The 16,098-nt window shown below is 48.5% G+C and overlaps 2 protein-coding genes and 2 pseudogenes across 4 annotated transcripts; all 4 read left to right on the forward strand.

Annotated features, from left to right (window-relative positions):
- Window positions 1-175: 175 nt before the first annotated feature.
- On the forward strand, window positions 176-3,951 carry LOC136464919 (NF-X1-type zinc finger protein NFXL1-like). Its single transcript, XM_066463867.1, has one exon. It carries the CDS (start codon window positions 208-210, stop codon window positions 3,484-3,486), a length of 3,279 nt encoding a protein of 1,092 aa, XP_066319964.1. The 5' UTR covers window positions 176-207; the 3' UTR covers window positions 3,487-3,951.
- Window positions 3,952-4,577: 626 nt separating this feature from the next.
- LOC136468114 (uncharacterized) lies at window positions 4,578-8,584 on the forward strand. 3 transcript variants are annotated; one of them, XM_066466983.1, is made up of 12 exons: window positions 4,578-4,830; window positions 5,305-5,560; window positions 5,649-5,723; window positions 5,823-5,881; window positions 5,960-6,095; window positions 6,245-6,341; window positions 6,429-6,495; window positions 6,747-6,845; window positions 7,382-7,471; window positions 7,756-7,910; window positions 8,016-8,117; window positions 8,199-8,584. In XM_066466983.1, the coding sequence occupies exons 2-12, from the start codon at window positions 5,308-5,310 to the stop codon at window positions 8,299-8,301; spliced, it is 1,236 nt and encodes a 411-aa protein (XP_066323080.1). In that variant the 5' UTR covers window positions 4,578-4,830; window positions 5,305-5,307; the 3' UTR covers window positions 8,302-8,584. The 3 variants fall into 3 exon arrangements, with proteins under 3 accessions (XP_066323080.1, XP_066323081.1, XP_066323082.1); XM_066466984.1 differs by having other exon boundaries at window positions 4,578-4,820; XM_066466985.1 differs by having other exon boundaries at window positions 4,581-4,830; window positions 8,202-8,583.
- Window positions 8,585-9,477: 893 nt separating this feature from the next.
- On the forward strand, window positions 9,478-13,347 carry LOC136468115 (uncharacterized; annotated as a pseudogene).
- Window positions 13,348-13,484: 137 nt separating this feature from the next.
- LOC136468113 (pentatricopeptide repeat-containing protein At5g38730-like) lies at window positions 13,485-15,671 on the forward strand (annotated as a pseudogene).
- The last annotated feature ends 427 nt before the right edge of the window (window positions 15,672-16,098 follow it).

A 16,098-nucleotide genomic window follows, 5' to 3' on the forward strand; every position in this document is an offset into this window, starting at 1 on the left:
TTTTGCATATTCTTTTCTGTTTTCTCAAAAAAAAAAAAAAACACGAGGATTTTTTCCAACACATGAGGATGAACCGACGGAGTAGAACGGAGGGCCCACTTGTCAGCCACGCGTGCTTCTCGAACCAAGGATCCCTCAAATACCCGGCGTCCCGGCCGCCTCCTCTTCTACACCACGTCTTCCACCACTACCCGCCGCCGTAACCGTATGCCGCCCTCCACGAATCGCCGCCGCGGGGGTGGACCCGTGGCCACCGCCTCCCGCATGTGGCGCCCCCGCTACGCCGCCCCTGCCCCTGGCCCCGACGGCGCCGCCCCGATCCTGCCCCTCCCTACGCCCGCCCCGGAGGCCCGCCCGCGCCACCGCCGCCCGCGCCGCCCCAATCACGGCAACAGCGGGGACAATCGCCGCCCCGACCCGCCTCAGGAGCAGAACGGCGACGCAGGACACCATCGCCACGGCCCGCCGCCGCCTGCCCCGGCCCCTGCCCGTGAGACTCGGGGCGATGGGGCGGTGCCGCAGCTGGTGCAGGAGATCCAGGACAAGCTCGCCCGCGGCGCGGTGGAGTGCATGATCTGCTACGACATGGTGCGGCGGTCGGCGCCCATCTGGTCCTGCGGCAGCTGCTTCTCCATATTCCACCTCCCCTGCATCCGCAAGTGGGTGCGCTCTCCGGCTTCCGCCGCCGACGCGTCCCCGGCAGCAGCAGACCCTGCCTCCGCTTCCCCCTCCTGGCGCTGCCCGGGGTGCCAGTTCGTCTACGCCATCCCCGCCCGCGACCTCGCCTACACCTGCTTCTGCGGGCGCCGGAGAGATCCCCAAAGCGACCACTTCCTCACGCCCCACTCCTGCGGCGAGCCCTGCTCCAGGCCTCTCGAGAGGGCGGAACCGCCGGGCGCCAAGGGGGAGGACGCTGACGCCACCAGGTGCCCGCATGTCTGCGTCCTTCAGTGCCACCCGGGCCCGTGCCCGCCCTGCAAAGCATTCGCTCCGGATCGGCCCTGCCCCTGCGGGAAGCAGATCATCGTGCGGCGGTGTGCGGACCGGAGCACGCCTGTCACCTGCGGCCGCCCTTGCGAACAGATGCTGACCTGCAGAAGGCATCGCTGCGACAAGGTTTGCCACACTGGTTCTTGCGGGGATTGTGCCGTTCTCATCTCTGCGCGGTGCTTCTGCGGCAAGAAGAACGAGGCATTGCTATGTGGAGACATGGTGGTAAAGGGGAATCTATCTGAGGACGGCCTTTTTTCTTGCAGTGAGGTGTGTGGCCGCACACTTGCCTGTGGCAATCATGCCTGCAAGGATATGTGCCACCCAGGGTCTTGTGGGGAGTGCGAGCTTATGCCGGGGAAGGTCAGTACATGCCATTGCAGCAAGACAAGGCTGCAGGAGAGGAGGGAAACCTGCTTGGACGCAATCCCCACCTGCGACAAGATATGCGATAAGAAGCTGCCATGTGGAGTGCACAGGTGCAAGGTCAACTGCCATGATGGAGAATGCCCGCCTTGCTTGGTGCGCGTTGAGCAGAAGTGCCGTTGTGGCTCATCAGGTCAGATGGTGGAGTGCTATAAGGTCTCAATGGAAGAGTTCCGCTGCAACAAGCCTTGTGGCCGCAAGAAGAACTGTGGGAGGCATCGGTGCAGTGAGCTCTGTTGTCCACTGTCCAGAAAATTTGCACAGCTTGAAGGTGGCGACTGGGATCCCCATCTCTGCCAGATATCATGTGGCAAGAAGCTCCGATGTGGGCAGCATTCGTGCCAGCTACTCTGCCACAGTGGTCATTGCCTGCCCTGCTTGGAGACTATATTCACTGATCTCACTTGTGCCTGTGGCAGAACTTCTCTCCCACCACCTCTGCCTTGTGGAACACCAACACCATCTTGTTCGCATCAGTGCTCAGTTCCCCAGCCTTGCGGACATCCAGCCTCGCATTCATGCCATTTTGGGGACTGTCCGCCTTGTGTGGTGCCAGTAATGAGAGAATGCATCGGGGCACATGTGATGCTGAGGAACATCCCTTGCGGATCGAAGGATATCAGGTGCAACCAACCATGTGGGAAGAATCGCCAATGTGGAGTCCATGCTTGCAACAGGCCCTGTCATCCTCCCCCCTGTGATCAGCCACCTGCAAATGGAGATGCTAGCTCAAGCTCTGGTGGCAAAGCTTCTTGTGGACAGGTATGTGGTGCTGCAAGGAGAGAATGCAAGCATAGATGCACTGCCCCATGCCACCCATCGTCCCAATGCCCAGATTTGAGATGTGAATTCGCTGTGACTATTACCTGTTCTTGCGGACGAATCACTGCAACTGTTCCCTGCGGTGGTGGTGGAGCCTCCATGGGTGATAATATGTTTGAAGTCTCCATCATCCAGAAGCTGCCAATGCCTCTCCAGCCAGTGGAATCAAATGGGAGAAGGGTGCCTCTTGGGCAGAGGAAGCTTTCTTGTGATGAGGAGTGTGCAAAGATGGAGAAGAAGAGGGTCCTTGCTGAAGCATTTGACATCACTCCACCCAATTTGGATGCATTGCATTTTGGTGAGAATTCAAGTTCATCGGATTTGGTTGCTGACTTGTTCCGGCGTGAGCCGAAGTGGGTGCTGGCCATAGAAGAGAGGTGCAAGTTCCTTGTACTTGGGAAGGTGAGAGGCAGTTCTTCAAGCAGTCTGAAACTGCATGTCTTTTGTCACATGTTGAAGGACAAGAGAGATGCTATCAGTCTAATTGCAAACCGATGGAAGCTTTCTGTTCAGGTGGCTGGTTGGGAGCCTAAGCATTTTGTTATCATCCATGTCACACCCAAGTCGAAACTGCCTGCTCGCATCCTGGGGTCCAAACCAGGTGCACCTGTTACAGCTGCCCATCCTTACTTTGATCCACTGGTTGACATGGATCCGAGGGTGGTTGTCGCGATGCTGGACCTGCCACGGGATGCTGATGTCAACGCTCTAGTCCTAAGGTTTGGTGGGGAATGTGAATTGATCTGGCTGAATGACAAGAATGCCATAGCTGTCTTCAATGATCCAACTAGAGCAGCAACAGCGCTGAGGCGGCTGGATTATGGGTCTGCTTACCAGGGTGCTGCGATGTTTATGCCAAGCAGTGCTCAGGCATCTTCTTCAGGCAATGTTTGGATTGGAGGGCAGAAGGATGGAGGGCTCGCTGCTAGGAGCAATCCTTGGAAGAAGCCTGCTTCTGCTGAACCTGACATGTCCTCTGGAGACAGGACTGGTGTTGCTGGGCATGCCCCAGCACCAGGATGGAGAGGCGCCAACACTACCTCTCGAGTCATGGGGACTCCAAACCGATGGAATGTTCTGGAATCAGATGCTGCTGCAAGCTCTGTTCCAGGCAACGAGTGGAGGAGGGCTGCTCCACGCACCGATGCTTCATACAGCGCAATACCAAACGCTGGGAATGCTGGGCCATCAGTGACCAAGCTGCAGCCAGATGTGGACGTGGACGACTGGGAAGAAGCTTGTGAATGAGGTGGCATCGGGAAGTTCAGTCCAGATGTTTTTGGTTCTTCTGGGATCTTGTAGTGGTACCATGTTGGTACCGAGCCTTTATGTTCTAGCACACATTTTAAAGTAGTTTGGTGATTGCCTGGTAGACTGTTAAGTCAGAAGTGTTGATTTTTTTACGCAGGCAAATGAATCTCTGTAAGGCTGCTGCTTATTTTTGCATGCCTTTTGTTGAGTTGAGAAGAAATTACTATGCCACAAGGTTTCTATCTTCTATTGGTTATTATAGGTTAAAAAAACGTGGGATGCAATTTTTAGTTTTCCTCTGGCGCCACTTCCCAAACCTTCTTGTTTCTTCCCCGCAAGCGCAAACCCTAGGAGACGAGAGGAGAGTAGCTCATCTAGGGTTTCGTTGTGGATTCTATTATAAACTACCACATGTAAACGAAAAAAACTACAAATAATCTAGGTGGAATGATCTCAGATTCATTCGAACAAACAAAGATACAGTTATTATAACCATTATTGTTAGTCCCTGCTTTTGTTTGCGGTTCAAATTCTCCTGCAGAACGAATGAGTTATGTTTGTTAAATTCTGATTAATCTGACCCAAGATTGATTTTACGGTTTTTTTTTTGTAATAATAAAGGATTTCAGATCTTAATGCCGATCTTCTCGCGGTTTCCCTTGCTGCTGGGTAACTCAGTTGGAATTTGAATTCGGTAGCGGTATGATGCCTTGGGGGTGTCGCGTCTGTTTGAAAGTTGGAATAAGCAATTCTGGTGTCTTAGGATGATTGACGAGTTTGTGTGCTGTTTCCATTTTTATTTTGCCTATCCAGACACTCTAATTTTCAGTTTACTTCTCAGTTGAACCGCGTCATTACCTTCTTAAAAAAGCAGTTTTATCCTTTTCTTATGTTATGTTAACTTTGTTTTGGAGAAACAGAACGAAGTGCATATGTGGCCTGGAACCAAACTGCTCTAACTGAAGGTGGAGAGGTAACTTATACAGACAAAAAGTTACAGTTGGAATTAGTAATTTCTTCAGGATTAGTACTTGGGAGGTGGAGACGCCACAAGTTTTCAGTCATACAAAGGAGGAGGGGTGAATAAAGCGAAAAATCTGGTTGTGAGATTGTTGACGTGTCTTCCTGGGGCATGTGAGCTCTCAGCCACTTTGGTTGTTTGATGTCTATGTGATGCTCGTGACAGACTTAATTGGTTCCCTCTGTTGGTTGGCATTTATTTGACTAAATCACTGCACATTTGTCTCTTCAGTTTCTTTTCCTTTTACCTTTCCCCATTTCTATTGAACTGCTGATCTTGAGCGTACGCGCTGAAGTGGATTCTCCAAGAGGTGCCACCGTGTATGCCCTTTCATCCATCCTTGAATTTGTTGCTGCTCCCGTTTCTTTTTTTCTTGAACAAGCTGCTTCCGTTTCTTGTTAGTGCCATGCCTTTGTTATGGCTGCTTCTCCATTCTTCACTGGCACTTTGATTTCATCTTCGTTCAGAAAAAAAAACCCTTTGATTCCATGTGCTAGGATGTTCTATGGGTAATTGGGTATGCCAGATTGAAGTTCTTTCATTGTGCTAATATTTCAATGATTGATAGCCTTCATTTTATTTTGTTCTACTGAAAGGCGCACAATTATTTTTGAATCACCTATTCAATGCTTGAACCTAAACGCATGCACATGTGTTACCTTAAACCTTCTCTTTTTTATTAACTGATTCAGTTTTCAGCAGAGCAACTATTCATCTTCTGGTCCACGACTTGATGCTGGGTCATATGTTGTTTCTTTCCAAAAATTCTTACAGAAAAATCTGCAAACTTGCAGGAGATGGGGTGCTTCAATTCTAAGCCAAATGATGCTGGTGCAATCAGAAGAAGACCTGGGAACATAGGTGAGGTTGTTGTGTTTATACCTGGATTGCGGGTTCCTGAGAGTTTGGAGCTATCTCAGCCGCTAGGCGATGGCCACCTGAGGAGGCTGACTGAACGTTTGGCTGCGTTGAGGAGCCGAATAGTGGTCATGGCTGCTCATGAGGCATTGTCGGTGACTAGGCCCAGGAAGCGCACCTTCACACAGCATGGTTTGTCCATAGTTTGCATGATGGCTTCTTACTAATGTGAGCCAGAGAAAAGAGAAATACTTAACTCTCCGAGTATGTTGCCCTGCAGGAGGATCTACATCAGCTGATCTTCTGCAGGCTTTGGATGATTACTTGCCAGTTCTTCTTGGACTGGTAAAAGAGGGTAAGTATTGTATACTTTTCTCTTCCATCTTGCTCTGAATCTGACCAAACAAATCTGTGCCGATTGTTGTTGCCTTCATTTTGGTTCAATGCTTAACAGGGAGCAACTTGGAAGATAAGATACAGTTTTCCTGGATGAACCAAGAAGATGATGCAGAGGTCTGCTTACCCTGACCCTGTCAGTGTATGTTTTACGGTTCTATTGAAGAGTACTGATTAGCTGACTTCTGCTGGTAGGAGACGGCATTGCCCAGTTCTTGGTATGAGGTGTTGTCAGTTTTGCACATGATGGCTATGCTGCGTTTATCTCAAGCAAATTCCCTGCTTCTTCCAAAGACATCACTTGAGGGTTACCATGCTAAAGTATCTGAAGGTCTGCAATACACAATACATTCATCGCTGCTGCAGAAATATATAATTATCTTTTTAATGCTACAGAGGTGCATTTACAGATTTCAGCAACTGTAGTTCTTGTCAATTGCATTATGGTAATTAAACTCTGTGATTCCATCCACTTTTCAGATAACAAACGTGCTTCCGTTGAAACATTTCTCAAGGCATCTGGGTTCTTGGAGTGTGCTATCCAACATGTTCTTCCTAGGATATCCCCAGAAAATAGGTGGGTGGAGTTCCTTACCACTTGCAGAAGGCTCATGATTTTGTAGTTAGTGCAGGAGTTATTGTTCTTAACTGCCATTTCGTGTAGGAAAGGTCTTCCTGTAGACTTATCTGAAGGAGTCCTGAAAGCGATCTGCATGCAAGCTCTGGGTCAAGTATGTGTTCCCCTCTGTCTGTTTGCCATCCTTTTCTTCTCAGTTCATCTTTCTTGACAATAGCTGCTTGAAATCACACGATTCATGTGACGATCAGCTCAACTGTCCACTTCATAGTTCATCATGCCATTCATTCATGCCATGCATAACCTCACATAGATGTCAGTTTTATGGCTCCTTTTACCTGTTTTGCCATCTGAAAACACAAGCTAACCAATTATGTCTACATAAAAAAAATGTCATGTTGCCAGGCAATTGATGTCCAACTTGGGTTGGCAATTGACAGTCCAAAGGCTACCCTAGCAGTGAAAAGGAGGTTAGCATGTGAGATGGTCAAGTGCTGGCAACAGGTACGATTGATCGTTTCATCGTTTTTGTTTTCCTGTGTTTGATGTTCCGAACATATCAGAATTGCTCAGATGTTTGCACTTGCAGTTGGCTCAGTTCAGTTCTGTATACTAATACTACTAATACTAACAGTAACAAGGATTTGCATGGCATTTGAATTTTCTTAGTGATGTTCTGCCCTCGCTGGTTCTGCATACTGATACTATCGGCAATAAAGATATGCATGGCAAAATGGGATGTGATATTTAGTGTCACCCGGAGGCAATGCTCTGAATTTACGCAAGTTCTAAGTTGAACCTCCCTTGTAACGCTGTTTTAGTCTAAAACTGTTGTGCTCCTAAAGTTCATCACGCCAATCTATGTAATACAATGAAGATTCTCATGTTCACCTAGAGCCCTGAAACTAATTAGCAGCAGAACAAGAGTTTCAAACAGTTATCCACTCTTGCCTTCCTAATATTGTCATGTAGTTTGAGAAATTAGGAATCGATCAATATATCTGTTTGTATCCTTAGAATCATCCTGAATTTATTCGCAGGCACATGAAAGTATGGCGGATTTACCTCTGATTGATAGCTGGGGCGAGAAGCACAGGCTCTTTGTGACGTGGAAGTATATTGAAGCAAAAGTATGTCGGTCTTTTCGCATTTCTTAAACATCATACTTTTTGTAATTTCTCATCCCAAGTATGTTTCTTATAAACTTTTTTTTTGTATGTAAGCAAAGCCTGTATCTGGCCTTTACTGTTTGGTGTAGAGTGTTAATCATACACCCATAAAAAAATTAACCATATAAGGTGGTAGAACTAAAAATGCTTTGCAGTTAGCGCCTTCAGTTTCAGTAAGTATGTGTAAAAACGAGGCAGACAGCAAAAGGAGATAACTTTTGTATATCTCAACTAAAATGGTACAGGCTGCAGCATACTATTATCATGGTCTTATCCTTGACGAAGGCAACACGGAGAAATCCCACAGGATGGCCGTGGCAGCATTGCAATCTGCAGAGGAGTTTCTCAAGGAGAGCAAAGATGCGGCGGAAGCCTTCCACGCAGCACCTCCTGTTTCAAGGCAATGGCAATGCATCCATATCCCTGTATTAGTTACCTCTGCATGTCTTTCGTCTTTGGTTGATTGAGCTGTGGCGTTCTAAAATAAAAACTGTTGGTTGCGCAGAAGCCCGCCTGCTTGTGGATCGATGAAGTATCTCCACGAGAAGATCCAGAAGGACTCGTCCTGCAAAGTTCGCATCAACAAGGACCTCTACAGCAACGACAGGTGCTTGCTGTTACACTGATTTTGCTCCCAGACTGCAATGTTGGTCTGCCTACAAGGCTGAACCTGTGTCGTGTGTTGTAGCAGCATCCGTGAGGCCGTGCCGGCGCTGCCAGATTTCGTGGTGGCTCTGAAGCCCGAGGAGTACCGGCTCCCTGCTGTGACGGTAGGCGCGTCAAATGACTAGAGCCAGGAGGCATCAGGAGAACCGAACATGTTCCCATTCCAAGCTGCTCTGCTCTGCTCTGCAACGATGTTGAATCTGAAACACTTGTCCCTGCAGAGCTGCTGTGATGTGTACGTGGTGTAACAAACATGGCGCTCTTGGCACAGTGTTTTTCTGAGATCACTTTACCCGCAGGTGCAGCCACAGTCGATAACTATAGCACAACCGAATGTCTCCCCTTTTTTTTTCTAAAAAAATGTAGTAGGAGCTTTGCATTACAATAAAAGGGAGAAATAAGAATAATAAAAAAGGTTGGATCCTTAGGTCTTATAGTGATGCTTCACATGGAGGGAGAGAGTATCAGCGCTACTTTTCCACACTGCAACCACCGGTGCCAAAAATAGGAATTTGAGGAACCGATGCCTGCTCTGCGACGAGAAATATTTTATTCACTATAAGTTGCTTTTCGCCTGGTGGCAAAACCGGGCCAGTGTGGTCTGCTAAAATGAAAAGAAAGCTATGCGCTGCAATCTGAAACTCAACAAAGCATCACTACGACTACGAGTTGGTGGGCGTAAACAGTCCCAGGCACCACTCACGTTGTGGACGGCGTTAGGGCCCCCAATAAACACACGGTTTTAGAGCCTAGGTCCCAAGCAAAAGCGATGAATAAGACTGTCTCCAACGGTGAGCACTCAAACCCAACACCCATTTAGTAGTTTAGGGTGCCAACAGTAAAAAAGGGCTTGACCCATTTTCTCCCTTCTCCAACAACCACAGCTGACCCATTCTTCCTCTTCTCCGTCGGCGGCGGCGGCCGCACGCCTGCGACCAGGGCACTAGGAGCGGCGGCGGTGCCCGCACGCCTGCGGCCTACAGGGCCGGGCAGGACCAGATCCACACAGGCGCCGGCGGCATCTCCGGCGAGCACGGGCTCCGCGTGGCTCCTCCGGCGAGCACGGGCTCCGGCGGCTCCTCCGGCGCGGGCCCACTGCTCCTCTCCACGCCGGCCGCACCCACGCCCCACCCCGCTCCTCGCCTCGACCCGCTCCCCGTCTCGCCCGCCGGCCGCGGACTCGCCTGGAAGCACCGGCGGCTCGCCATAGCGGGCTCGCCTCGCCGAGCTGATCGCGTCGTCGAGGGCCGCGCTGTCGACCAGGGAGGTGGAGGGGGAGGCCACCGCGCGTCAACCAGGGAGGAGGAGGGGTCGGCCACTCCACGCCGCTCGCCTCGCCGCCGGCCGCTCCACGCTGCGGGGCCCACCGCTACGGGCACGCCAGAGGTTTGCGTCGTCGTTCAACGAGGTCGCTTTTTTGCGTTTCGGTGCAGCAGGGGCGCAAAATGCGTAGCCTCTTTGGGTCTTCTATTGGAGAGGTTTTTGGTTAAATAAATACACTGTGCACGCTGCATTTTGGGTTTGGGTTGCTTTGTTGGAGATAGCCTAACCCCAAGGTACTAGCTTTTAATAAGTTATTCGCTTGAGAAAAGGTAATTAGAGAAACAACATAGTTTATTTGAAGGGAAAAATAAACTTTTTCCATGGTCACATATTCACAATATGCTCCTGAATTTATGAAATAGATTTTTTTCCACTCATCTTTTAAAATTAATATTACATGTTTTGAATGTTTGTGTAGCATTGAATATATGGATGTGTCGTGAATTCGCAACGACGTCTCCGTGGTGGTTACTCCCTTTTTCCACAAAAAAAGAAGTGCAATTCTCATTTTTTTTAAGTCAAACAATTTAAACTTGACTAAAGTTAGATAAAAAACGACTAACATTTATGATACAGAATAAAACAATTAGACTAATTCTAAAATATATTTTTGTAGTAGATTTTATTAGAGACACAAATGATAATAATATTTATTACAAATCTGATCAAAATTAAACTAGTTTGACTGACATAAATCCTATAGTTACTTTTTTTTTTCTATGGACGGAAGAGTACATCTCAACTTTATTTTTTTTTCTATTGCAGAGCTATCCATAGTCGTCGGCTGACTGGTCTACTCACGCTAGTCAGCATTCCCTCCTTATTTGGCCTGGCGACGCAGCCCAGCGGCCCACACATGACACGACATCCGAGGCGAGCCGTGTATATTGACTTAGTCAACACCTTGCTCCTCTCCCGGTCTCCCCGCTTCAGTTGGAGTTGGAGAGACGCCGGCGCGGCGCCAGAGAAGAACTTGGCAGATGGATTCCCTGCGCAACATGGTGGAGCCGATTCGGACGATGCAGATCCGCCCCGTGCTCGCCCAAATCATCACCCTAGGTGAGCCTGAGGACTAGGCATACTCTACTCACTCCGCTGCGCTCTAATCTCCCCCGCTCTGTTCCCATAGGAATCGATTTCCGCGCGATAGATGCGGTTTCCTTTCTGTTAGCACTTTTTTTTTCTTTTGGATGTTTCGCACATCCTCTGGTGGTTATTGAGGGCCTATTGCTCACAATTTCCACGCAAAAAGATGACATGAAAGATTTCTTCTTTTCCTAGAGGAAGAACAGGCGGCAGCGCATAGTTTATTTACAGGCGATGGAGTCTTGATTTGCTATAGGAAGTAAAGCTCTACTGGTACATTTCAGTGATTGCCATCGTGTTTCTATCAGTGTACAGTGCATACATTGCAGACCCTCTTAGTAGTGTAGACAAGTGAATAGTCATGGCTTCAGTTCTTGCCTGTAATAATTTTACTGGGACTCTCAAATACCCCCTATTTTGGGCTTTGCAGGGATGATCCTCACTTCGGCATTGATCATGTGGAAAGGATTGATTGTCGTAACAGGGAGCGAGTCGCCGGTTGTGGTGGTTCTATCTGAAAGCATGGAGCCTGGGTTTCGAAGGGTTCATTCCTCCTTCCCACAATACAATAATCAGCATTCCTTTGCCTTGTTTTACATTTTACATCTTACAGAATCCCCATGGATGCTGATGATTTTTATGTCCAATTGTGTCTGTTATTTTTTTTCTCTCTTTCGGTGCTATGGCATGCCACAGCATAGGGAAGAGTGTGACTAATAACCTGAACTTCAGCAACTTATGCACAATACAAAAATTTGGTTGTTTGTTTTTCAGCAATATACCAGTTTCATCAGAAACTTATAAAATTTCCATTGCCATATTTGTGCCATTTGCTGATGGACTTAATTCTAGGACAACACATTATATTTGGGCATTTTTTACTCCATAGCTCTTACACACTACTAAGTTCCAAGTGCTGTCATCTGTCTTGCTGCTGTCCCTGAATGACCAGTACTTAACTGTTTTGTAGGGCGATATCCTATTTTTACACATGAATAAGGAACCTATCCGCACAGGAGAAATAATTGTTTTCAATGTTGAGGTAAGTCCTACCGAATTCCTTTTTGCTTCTTGCCGTTGTCCATAGACTAGTAGTATCTGAAATTCTGAAGCTTGATGGAATCATTTTTCTTTTTATATATTTAATTGTGATGTGTGCTTGTACATGATCTGCCAGTAACCAATTTACCACTTTATCTGTTATATTGCAGGGCCGTGATATTCCAATTGTCCATCGTGTGATCAAGGTAGTAAGCTATTTAATTCAACCCTTCTGTAGATTATGTTTATATACTATACTTGGATTGTGGCTTGAGGTTGCTTGTGTCCACCTTCATAGGTTCATGAACGCCATGATACAACCTGAATTTGATATTCTCACAAAAGGTAGCCACATTCTTTTCAGCTGCTTTATTTTGCTCCATGAGTATTGTCAAGAACAGAAATATGGTGTTTGTATTTGATAGATTAGATTAAAGAGTAAAGACACGCTATACTGCGAATTGCAGTGTTTTACTACTGCTAGTGCACTGATAAGTTGTGTATCATCAGGTGACAATAACCGTGAGGATGACCGAATGGGAATGCTGTATGCAAATGGGCAGCTTTGGCTTCAGCGACAGCACATTATTGGACGGGCTGTTGGGTGAGTTTTATCTTTGTCTCGACTCTTGAGGGAATACGTTACATTCATCGTCATGACTGCTGCTTAATGATTGTTTGTTCCATCTGACTGCTGTTCCTGTTATCTAATGTTAACACTTGAGCAGCTATCTGCCTTATGCTGGGTGGCTTACAATCGCCATGACGGAGAAACCAGTCCTCAAGGTATGAGCATTCTGGTTTATTGGGCACATAGTGGTTAAACAAATGGAGTGTTGTAGTAAGAAAATTCCAATTATCGAGATATGTTGCTAAATTACAAAAAAGGAAATGTAACTCTACTTTTATTGTCGTCTTTTGTCCATCATAGCATTACATTGCTTATGAGGTACGCTTCTGTCAGAGTGCCAATGGCCCTGGTACAATTTATTTGGGAAGCGCTTCCCGATAAGCTGCACAAATAGAGTAAAAACGGCGGTCAAAATAAGCTGGTTTGATCCAGCTTCTACTTTTTAGTACAAATGGGAGCTGTGGGAATAAGTGCGGCCAGAATAAGCCGCTGAAAAAACGTAACGTTTGGCTGTTGATTTCAGCTTATTTTATCCATAAGCAGCTTATAAGCTGTACGAAGCAGGCCCAAAGCGTCTCGAGGCAAAATAGCAAGCTCATCAGAGAAATGCTTTTTGTGTTGGACTGTGAGTTTGTTAGAAGTAATAGGGGTCTGTTGTACTGGTATACGTTTTTGGTTGACTGTTGTCATTTGTGGGTGCAGTATCTGCTAATTGGTGCACTGGGGCTGCTGGTGGTAGGATCCAAGGAGTGAAGCTGAAGATAGGAGGATTGATTGAGCAGTATGAAGAGTATGCGCCTATGCGGAGAGAAGAAATGCTGTATAGCACCGGCACAGGAGCTGTAGTCTGTACTCTGTAGAGCAACACCGCTACCATTACGTTTAACAAAACTGGACTAAGAGAACAATTGGAACCAAAAAGAAAAGGGTGCACTGGAACTGTATTCCATATATATATGAAGCTATATACAATCAGCATGTTCGCTTGCTCGTATACGATCGTGGATTATAAGCTGGAACAGTATTTTTCCCTCGCACTAAACCTAACCAACAGTAAATAATCCACGATCGTTTACGACAAAACGAACAGGCCGAATTCTCTTATTGTATAATACAAGTATTATTACTGTATAATACAAGTATGATCAACGAGCTAGATTTTTCTGGTGTTGTGGGAATTCTCTTATTAAAATGACAATACACATCAACAGCTTTCCCGCCAGAGCTGCCACCCATGGCAGCATCCCGCGCCGCCGTCGACCTCTCCAAAGAGCTCTGCGCCGCCGTCATCAAATCCACCTTCCGGCCCAACCTCCACCTCGCGCTCCACGCCGCCGTGCCGACCCTTCTCACCGCCGTCCTCCACCGCCTCTCCCCGCTCCCCTCCGCCGCGCTCGCCTTCTTCCGCGCGCTGCCGCCGCCGCACCCGCTGGACGCCTCGCTCGCCCTCCTCCGCCTCCTGGCGCCGCACCCGCGCCACCACCCCGCCGCGCGGGCCCTCCTCCGGGACCTCTCCCTCCGCCACCCCCTCCCCGCTCGTCCTCCCCTCCCTCCTCGCCGCCGCCGCCGACCCCCGCGTTCCCAGCTGGCTCGTCGTCGTCCTCGCCCAGTCCGCGCGCGCCCACGACGCCGTACGGGTGTTCGACCAGATGCGCGCGCGCGGCCTCGCCCCCGACGCCCACGCCTGCACCGCGCTCCTCACCGCGCTCGCCAGGGCCCGGATGACGGCCACCGCGCGCAGGGTGTTCGACGAAATGGCCAGGGCCGGGCTCGCCGTCAGCACGCACGTCTACAACGCCATGCTGCACGTGTGCCTCAAGGCCTGGGGACGCCGCGCGCGCCGAGGCGCTCGTCACCAGGATGGACGCGGCTGGCGTGCCCTTGGACCGATTCTCCTATAACACCGTCATAGCGCTCTACTGCAGGAAGGGGATGAGGTACGAGGCCATGTGCGTGCGGGACCGCATGGACAAGGAGGGGATACGGGCGGACACCGTCACATGGAACTCCTTGATCCATGGCTTGTGCAAGGATGGCAGGGTGAAGGAGGCAGCTCAGCTCTTTGCAGAGATGGTAGCGGCACAGGCGACGCCGGACAATGTGACCTACACCACACTGATTGATGGGTACTGTCGTGCGGGCAATATTGAGGAGGCAGGTCAAGCTCCGAAGCGAGATGGAGGCGACGGGCATGCTCCCAGGTGTCGCGACTTACAATGCCATTCTCAGGAAGCTCTGTGAGGATGGCAAGATGAAGGAAGTTAATCAGTTGCTTAACGAGATGGACGAGAGGAAGGTGCAGGCTGATCATGTGACCTGCAACACGCTGATCAACGCGTACTGCAAGAGAGGGGACATGACCTCGGCATGCAAGGTCAAGAAAAAGATGATGGAGTCTGGGCTGCAGCTCAATCAGTTCACTTACAAGGCTCTCATCCATGGATTCTGCAAGGCCAAGGAGCTCGATGAAGCCAAGGAAGCCTTCTTTCAGATGGTCGATGCAGGTGCTTTAATTGCATCTTATCTTATGGTTCCAGTTAGTACCACTAGCTAACTATAAGGACTGCATTTGGCAGTTTAAATGGCACTAAGATCATTATGTTGCGATCATAGGCAACCAGTTTGCAATCTCACTGATTATCTTTCGATCATATCATAAACTGTATCTTCTGATGATGTGGTTGCTTTTGTTGTATGCAGGGTTTTCACCCAATTATAGTGTATTTTCATGGCTTGTCGATGGTTTCTGCAAGAAGAACAATGCAGATGCAGTGCTAGTCATCCCCTATGAACTTATGAAAAGAGGTCTTCCACCAGATAAAGCAGTATATAGATCTCTGATTCGAAGGCTTTGCAGAAAAGGGATGGTTGATCAGGCACAAAAAGTATTCGACCAGATGCAAGGCAAAGGCTTAGTTGGTGACAAGCCTTGTATACACCACACTTGCATACACGTATCTGACAGAAGGAAAGCCAGTTGCCGCTTCGAATACCTTGGATGATATGGCAAAGAATCAATTGTACATAACGCCCCAGATTTACAACTGCCTGTGTACCTCTTATGCTGATGAGAAGGAAACCCTCAATATGCTGTGGGTTCGTGCTATTGAGAGAGGCCTAATCAGGAAGAGTGTGTACAAACTGATGCACCAAGCAAGGCTGGAATCAAAGAAGCTTGCAGTCGAGACTGGGGGATGTGCTCCTGTTTCAAGGCCAGACTATCTAGAGGCTACACTTGGTACTTGAATACAACTGGATCCAGGACATTCAGGGTGCAACTTTGATGCTGCTGTTCCATGTGTCACACCCAGAATGAATGAAAATCTGATGAAGGGAATTCACATGGGAGGAGATGAATCGGCTTTGGATAGTATTGGGGACCCCAAGGCCCCGGGGCCAGATGGTATTTGGATAGTATTGGGGACCTCAAGGCCCCGGCCCGGGCCGGGCCAGATATCTGTCACCAAGTCCATGTTTCCCACTCCCCTGTTATCTGGATAGTATTGGGGAGTGGGACAAAGGACTTGGTGACAGAGACAGATATCTTCTGGGAAGAAGATGCAGCCACCATTTTAGCTCTGCCGGTACATGAGGTATGGATGATATCATGGCTTGGCACTATGATGCAAAAGGTGGTTTTTTCAGTGAAATCTGCCTACAAAGTGCACTGCGATGATAGCCTGAGGACGAGTCGGTGAGAGGCTGCATCTAAAGCTCCAATGAAATCAGCACTGACCATATGTGGGGGAAAATATGGAAGTTAAATTGCCCAAACAGAATTAAGCACTTCCTATGGAGAATGGCTCATAATTCTTTGGCCTTATGTTGTAACCTCAAGAGA

Source organism: Miscanthus floridulus, chromosome 7 (assembly GCF_019320115.1).
Source record: "Miscanthus floridulus cultivar M001 chromosome 7, ASM1932011v1, whole genome shotgun sequence".
NCBI classification, from domain to species: Eukaryota; Viridiplantae; Streptophyta; class Magnoliopsida; order Poales; family Poaceae; genus Miscanthus; species Miscanthus floridulus.